The 8,264-nt window shown below is 34.7% G+C and overlaps 1 protein-coding gene across 1 annotated transcript; it reads right to left on the minus strand.

Moving 5' to 3' along the window:
• Window positions 1-5,340: 5,340 nt before the first annotated feature.
• On the minus strand, window positions 5,341-6,071 carry LOC145791542 (zinc finger BED domain-containing protein DAYSLEEPER-like). The gene is made up of 3 exons (XM_082871899.1): window positions 5,762-6,071; window positions 5,440-5,635; window positions 5,341-5,344 (listed from the first exon to the last, which is right to left on the minus strand). Exons 1-3 carry the CDS (start codon window positions 6,069-6,071, stop codon window positions 5,341-5,343), a joined length of 510 nt encoding a protein of 169 aa, XP_082728025.1.
• Window positions 6,072-8,264: the final 2,193 nt, after the last annotated feature.

Genomic DNA, 8,264 nt, shown 5'->3' on the forward strand with positions numbered 1-8,264 from the left:
ATTCTTCAGGAGGCTGTTGTTGATTTTCAGGAGGACTTGACTACAATAAATACCCTATTTCAAGATGGAACAAACCCCAATCAATCAATCATTCAACTCAACATAGTACATAACACTAATGCTAGTTATCTTTAGTTTAGTCCTGGTTCAACTTAGAAGTAGACTTCAAAAGTATTTTTGCCATAAATTTTAGCCTTAGATCTTGACATTCGAGTAAAATTAGTTGTTTTTGATCTTCTTGGCATTGCTTTGAGAATTGAATTGTGTTTTAATTCCATTTGTAACTCAATTTTATGTTTTTAAACTTGTTCTTATGCTTTTATAATGTTCAATCCATTTGAAGTTATAAAAGTAGTTGTTTTTTAGTTCATTTCCTTTTATATATCTTTCTTGTTTATTTTACAAGCTCCTTGGATATTTTAAATCCTCTTAATTGAGGCAAAACAAGAATTGAGAAGTTTTTACCCTTTGGACCTCAACACAACCTCCTGTTTTCAGAAGTCAAATTTTTCCAAAAATATTTCCACAACTTAGGCACCGTTGTCTTAGCACGCCCACAAATCCGTCTGTGTTTTAGATAAAACTTGTGTTTTAGTCAAAAGATATAATTTTTGTATTTTTTGCACAAACAGATATGTGGTGTGCATAATCATTCTGATGTTGTTCGTCTTGAAGGTCATTCTTATGCTGAGAGGTTATCACATGAGGAAACTTTTTTGGTGGTTGATATGTCAAAGAGTATGGTACGGCCAAGTGAGCTAATAGTTACACTTAAACAATGCAATGATGAAAATGTTTCCACAATGAAGACAGTCCAGGATGCACATTAATTGTAATGCCTCGAGATTTTTAAAATCAATCTATTTTCAAATTCTTAATTATTCTTCTAATTTCACAAGATAACCAAAATTAAAGATAATAAGTAAGTGACGATTGTTCAAAAGTCATAATATTTTTCTTTCCCATTGAACTAATACAAAATATTACGTTTTATTTCCCTCATTACGGATAACCAAACATTCATAGTTCAAGGTGTGGAGTGCTTTTGGGGTTACCAAGCGCGCCCAACAGTCCAGGCTTTCAATATCCGATCCGATATCACTTGTGCAATGTGAAAAAGAAAATGAGAGTTCAGATCCAGCAACCTTTACAGAAAATCCATTTTTATTAAAATAAAACACTTGCCAGAAATAGACTACGTCACCAGATTTCAGAGTTGCCACCTAATCTTTTGGGAAAATCAGGAAACTCGTGACTCGTGCCAAAGGCCACCATTCGCCATAACCAAAGTGTCTCAGCTTGGGAACTTAGATATGAGAGGGGAAGGTCATCAATTGAGCATCCCCCCACCTGATCAAAAGATCGGCTTCTACTAAGTCATGATGTGTTTTTTTTTTATATTTTATAATCAATATATATTCATATTTCAATTATTTATTAATGTTACTTTTACTATTTGAGGTGATCAAATATAGATTGTGGCGTTAATTTTGGTTATGCTTTAATTTCATGCATTTTTTAAAAGCCCTTTTTATGCAAACTCAAAAAGCATAGGAATCAATTACATTCCAACATAAGTAACACAATCTCCATCCACCGGCATTTAAACAAATATCTCACTTAAGCATTTAGCCTCATGGTATAGCAACAAATATGATAAGGATCATGCACATGCAATATGCTAAAGCCGAAAATTCTCACCTAATACTCCAATGTGAGCCCCAAGAATTGTTTTTATGTATATATACAATGATCCTATATGCAATCAACTAATGCAATACACCCACAATATTTATCTAGAAGTCCGGATACTAGGATATGACACGGATTTCATTTCAAGACATGAGATAGCACAAGTATTCAGTTTGGAAATAATAAAGTCCACAAATGCAGATGAACCAACCTGAATGCATGAAAAGTGGATGCAATATACAAGCATGATAAATAAAATATGATACTATACAAAAAGCATATAAACAAAAGGGTTGGAAAGAAGTGGGGTAGGAAGATTATTACAACATATTGAACAAATAATAAAAGAAAATGAATGGGGGATTGGAGAAATTATTACAACATTGAATCGATCCAACCAATCTACTGCTGAATTTAACAAATCATACTAAATAAAGCCAATAAACCGTCCAAGAGTTCCAGAACCACTCAAAAGAGCACTCCCTAGAAAACTGTTTACTCTATTCTTGGGAAGGATCATCCAGCCAGACACAAAATGGGCCGGCCAAGCAAGAAAGTAGCCGGCCGAATTCTTCTTCCGATTGGCATTTAGGTCAGTGCATAAATTCCAGAACAGAAGCCAAAAGACATTTTCTGATGTGTGCTCATCCCTTCCACCCCTTCTGCTCACAAGGATCACTTAAGGAAGAGGTAGATGGGTTCCAACCCTCGAACACAGCATACACAACTATATACAACAGATATTTTGCAATAAATCAATAATTGAATGAATCAAAATCAAGAACAAATTCAAGCCCAAGAAATGGATAGGAACCTACATCTTCTCTTTGTAAATAAGGCAAGTTAATACCCAAATTCATGCTATTAAGTGGAGAGCGTAGATTAATGTAAATCATTTCTTGGTGGAAGCTTTGATTTTAAAACAAGGGATTCATCAAATTTATTGAAAACTTCTCATCTATTCATAGAACAAGGATGTCACCACCCCTTTCTATGTTCACGGATGATTGAGAAAGGGGATTTCCATACCCTTTGACCCAAAATCTCTCGTTTTACTTCCAAAAGTAATAAAAAAAAGAAGAACACAACTCCTTCAATATCAAATCCCAAGAATCACTCAAGCAACCCTATTGAAACAATCATTCTACTCATTATCATTGAGCATAGGTTGAAACACATAGATTGATACACTTAAGAAATAGGATATGTGAAGAAGAGAAGTGTAACAACAAGAAAGGCTACCTTTTTTTATTGAACTTGTGAATGGATGGCTTAGAGCTACTCCCAAACACACCACAAGGGTGAACAGGGGGTCAGAGCTAAGAAAAATAAGAAAGTAAAGAAAAAACTTTCAACTCAATGGATAGGAGGCTAAATCTACTCCCTTCACATCCATGAGGAGTTGTTACATCTCTACAATAGTTACATGATGAAAATAAAGCTTGAATTAAAGAAGGAAAGAGAGAAAGATGATTAAAGGTGTGAGAATATCACCTCCTAAAGAGGATAAGCTCTTTTGATCCACAAACCCCATTGTAATTCCCTAAAGTCACTTTAGGTTTGTTGTCTGATGTCCAAGAGTCTTATGAAGAAGCTTAGAATCAAGCTTCAATGGAGTTTTGATGATCAAAGCCTAAAGCGTGGTAAGTAGAAGGTGAGGTGAAGAGAGAGTGGGGGTTAAGAGGCTCTTATGAGCTTTGGGCAAAAATTTTAAACCCTTGAAATAAGCTGTCGAGCTCTATTTGTAGAGCCCAGGGTGTAAATGTCTAAGATATTTGTGGAAAGTGTATTGGACAAGCTGAAATTCTCGAAAATGCTTTGTACCCAGAACATTCAGCCGGCCGTTCCACTTGGTGATTGACCAAGTGCATTTTTGACCGGTCATCAGATTAACAAGAGAAAGTTAGCTTGAACTAAAGGAGAAATAGGTATTTAGAGGATTTCATCCCTTACATCTATTCCCACTACATTCTTTGCTCAGTTTGTTTGAAAGAGTATAACGCTTTGATTTTGAAAATATAAGCCTCAAACGATTGTGCTAATGTCTCGAATTGCACCCCTAAAACTCGTTTTGAGAGAAGGTTTCCATTTTGGTCGAAAAATATTTTGTCCAAAATAGGCATTTGGATGGTTTAAAGCTTGATCATTAGGCTTCTTACTGTAGAACTTGTAAGATTAATACAACTCGTCTTCATTATTAGGAACTCAAAAAGGAGCTCCCAAATCTTAAGGCTAGTTAAAAATGAGGTGTCTACACAAGGAGTGAGAGAATTCACAATAATTGCCTTAATGGCTTAGAAATTTCAAGACAAGTATCTTGATTACACGAAAGTAGAACTATATCCCAACCACTCAAAAGCGCGGTAGCTTAAATACACATAACATCAAGCAAGCCTTCATGCTCCATCCAAAAATGTCCACTGTCCTTCACTTAGGTGGAGGCATATCACCAAGTCCTGTAACGTTTGTTAGGATAGGAATGAGCCAGATTGCCTCGTAGAAATACATTTGACAGGGCATATAAACATTTGGTATGTATATGATAATGCTAGTAATTATGACACAAGGAAGAATATTTTAGCTTTACTTGGATAATTTACTGAACCAAGTTTTCACAAAAAACTGTTAATGATGATGTTTCACCATGCCTAGTCAATTACCCCAAGCAAGAAAACTCTCATGTGATCCAAACTCCTATAAAAGTACATAAGAAGTTCATCAGTCAATTCATTATTGTTGGTCACCGATAATCGAGTGTCGAAGAGTTAATTCTACCATTAGAAAATTGTCTAATATGCACCTTTCATATGCCAGGAAACTAAAATTATAAGCCCACACTAACGGTATAAAAGTTAAAAAAGACCAATAAATATAGACATAATTAATACCAACTTAATATCAAGAAAAGTATAAATAAGTATATTCTCTTTCACGTTTACACTACTATCATGAGAAGCTCGTATTCAGGCTTATAAACGTAAAGTAGAGCAGATGCTTCCACAAAAGGATGTAGACTTTAAAAAAGTATACAAATGTAGAATATGATCATCTTGTCAAAATAGATCTAACTCATCAATGTCATTAAGGCAGGCCAATTGACATCAATAGATAAAAATTAATAGAGAATGTCTAGAAATCAACTTTTTAAAACTATCAACAGAGATTAGAGAATGTCTAGAAATCAATAACAAGAACAATAAAAGTGATAAAAATAAGTCAACATAATTAAGAAACTATATAAATGTGTTGATGAGATAGATCCTTTTCTACAACTCACAAACTGATGACAACTACTTCTGTATTGGCTCATTTTATCAGAAAATGAAACGCATTCATGTCCAAGCCAAATAATGTAATAAGCATTTAAACCTATGGATGAATCAGACTGTTTGGGGAAAACAAAAAACAGACCTACTAACTTATGAACCTATTAGTCCATATTTGAACATTGTCTTCTTTTCTCCTTATGATAATTCTACCATTAGAACCCCCTTGGAAACAAGTGCATCTTCCAATAAACAAGAAAAACACATAATAGTCAAGAAAAATACATATAATTGCTATAAAAATCTATTACCAAATCCTTAGCTTTCTTCAAAATAGCCGTCAAAATTTTAGCCTCCAATCATTGCTCATGTAAGCATTCTTCTACCTGTACAATTTCAAAATAATGAGACGTTTAAGATGGTATTTATAGAACTAAACTAAAGAACATCTAATAATTTCAAATTTTCAATATTCACTTACTTCTTTTTTTTGTTTGATTCAATCCAATCATTGCCAGTGATCAAGGGCTCTAGAATATCTGGAAGTATTGAAGCATGTGTCTCATCAATGACCCTACCTCCTACACTAAATGCCACCTTTGATGCAATTGTAGTAGCAGGAACACTTAAGATATCACGAGCCATCCTCGCCAAAGTTGGAAACTTTGCATTATTGACTTTCCACCAATGGAGAATATTGAAACTCTCATTACTTGGAAACACCAACTACTCCCAATATTGCTCCAACTTTGATTTTTGATAGGCATAAATGTTGGGAGCATGTGCGTGGGTATACCACTTACAAAACACAATCAAACTTTCTTGTTTTGAAGAACTAGTGAGCAATTGACTACCACTTGAGCTACAACTATCTGAAACAAGCCCAGTGGAACTCTTGGAATCAAAAGAATCACTCTTATACTTATAAAACAGATCAACAAAAGTAGTACAATACCTCTTAATATGCATGTTGGCATCACCACCATAAATAAGACTAAGGTAATATTCTATGAAGTCCATTTTGTACCTTGGATCAAGAACCATTGCAATTGCTAACATCAAGAAACATTTTTCCTCAAACTTTTGAAATTTCACTCTCATTGGACCAGCCATCAAATGAAGGCACTCATGCTCACTTTGCTCTCATTCTTTCAATTGTAGTTGAATAAGACATCGGAAAAATAAACATTTGCAGTAGGGAAAGTGGTACTAGTAAAATGGAATGTAGCATCGAGAAAAACTTTAATTCACTAATTACATTTTCTACTCTCCACTCTCCGCTCTCCACTCATCTTCAAAAGGATTGTGCTTATAATGGTTGTCAATTTTCTCTAAGCATTAGAATGTACTTTTCAAACCTAATGTAGCTTTAAGCATTGAATAAGTGGAATTCCATCTAATGGGAACATCCATTGGAACTTTCTTTCTACCATGTAACTTAACATGATACACTACAACATCAAATTTTTGTTTGGCATGTGGAGACCTCCATAAATATCTCACACTTTCTTGGATTTTGGAAATAAGGTTCCTAATAACTTTCAAACCATCTTGAACAACTAGATTGAGTATGTGTGCACTATAATGCACATGAAACAAGTCTCCACCCAAATGTAGTATTGCTTGTGCATGTAGCCATTGCTTTAGGAGTCTCACTATGGCATCATTGTTCGATGCATTATTGACTACCATTGCTAACAACTTCTTATCTATGCTCCACTCTAGAATGAGATCTTTAATAAACCTAAACTAATGGGCAATCAAACATGTGTAAGCAAAATTCTGATGGGCTGAAGTCTATATATTGTAATCTTACAAGAGAGTTCATCCAAAAACTGAAATAACTTCTTCTTTTCTATTTAGTAAACATTAAGGACATCTGCCCTAATAGTGTTACAAGAAACAAGTTTGAACATTGACTGAAGATTGTTACAAAATATTTCAAAAAATTCATGTTCAGCCATGTTAAAAGGATAATTACGTGTGATTACCATCCTAGCAAAATCCATTTAACTCCTCTTTGGATCAAATTTAAAAGTTATAGCATTAGGAGTCGATTCAGAAGCATTCTTAGGGGCATTCGATTCACAAATATTGGACATGAATTCAACAAATGAATTTTTAAATGACTTGCCCCTTTTTTACTCTCTCCAACAAATTGCTTATTACAATGCTCACATCTAGCTACGTCTTGTCCATTAGGTCTTTTAAACTTGACAAAGTCATTCCATACCTTAGATGTTAGTTTTTGACTCCTCTTTGTGGGCCCTTAAGTTACAAAATCACCCAATTCGACCACATCATCCTCACCAAGAAGAGGTTCACTACAATCCGTAGACATCTTTGGCTCAAGAAATCAAATAAGCACTGCACAAGAAATCAAACAAAAATATGGTTGAAGTACTTCTTCGGAATTATCAATTTGCAAACACACAAAAATGATGAAGTTCAAACAAAAGTGATCAAAACAAGAGTAATGTATATGGTGGACCAATGTGTAACACTTGTGCTTTATAAGTCAATGGGATGCGTTTAATTTCATTATTTTTGTTATCTAAAATCCTTTGGTTGGTGTATCATTGTATCAATTTAGTGAAATCCAATCTAGGCTTTGATATAGGTGTTCCTTCAAGCTCAGATCTGTCAAAAAAGTGCTCTAAAACTTTGAATTTTGAACAAGTTATCGACAATGTGTCTCCTAGGATTGTCACTTACATTTCCTTCCTTTCCTCTTGAAGCTTCTACTCTCTAGTGTTTACATCACCTCTTCTGGTGTCAACACCGCTTGGTTTGAGCGATCTTGGTGCAACACTACTTGAAGGTGTCAATACCTGGGCCTTCTGGTGTCAACACCACCTATTTTGTACATGCTTGAACATACCACTGCACTTGGGTGCTGACACAGCTCTTTTAAGTGTCGACATTTGATAGAAAACTAAGAAAATTTTGCTATGAAATTCAACCTTTTTTTCTTTTGGAATCTTTTATTTATATCTTAAATAACCTTGGGTCTAACAACTCACTTTACCCTTGCACTATAAATAGAGTCTCTCTCTCTCTCTCTCTCTCTCTCTCTCTCTCTCTCTCTTCTGTTGTTGAAGCTCTAAGTTTTTTAAGCCTTGATTTCATTGACTTGGAGGCAAAATCTGTCCCTAGTTCTTGAGACCAAAAGTTAGATCATGTTGAGAGCAACATTTTGAGCCGAATAGACCGTGTTTTTGTCCGTCCCTAATCTCTCTCTACTTTGAGGTAGGAGTACCTTTAACCTTGTGTATTGTGATGACCAGTTTTGTTGCACGTTTCTTG

The sequence above is a fragment of the Camellia sinensis genome, chromosome 5 (genome assembly GCF_055761805.1).
Source record: "Camellia sinensis isolate YWXY chromosome 5, ASM5576180v1, whole genome shotgun sequence".
Taxonomy (NCBI): Eukaryota; Viridiplantae; Streptophyta; class Magnoliopsida; order Ericales; family Theaceae; genus Camellia; species Camellia sinensis.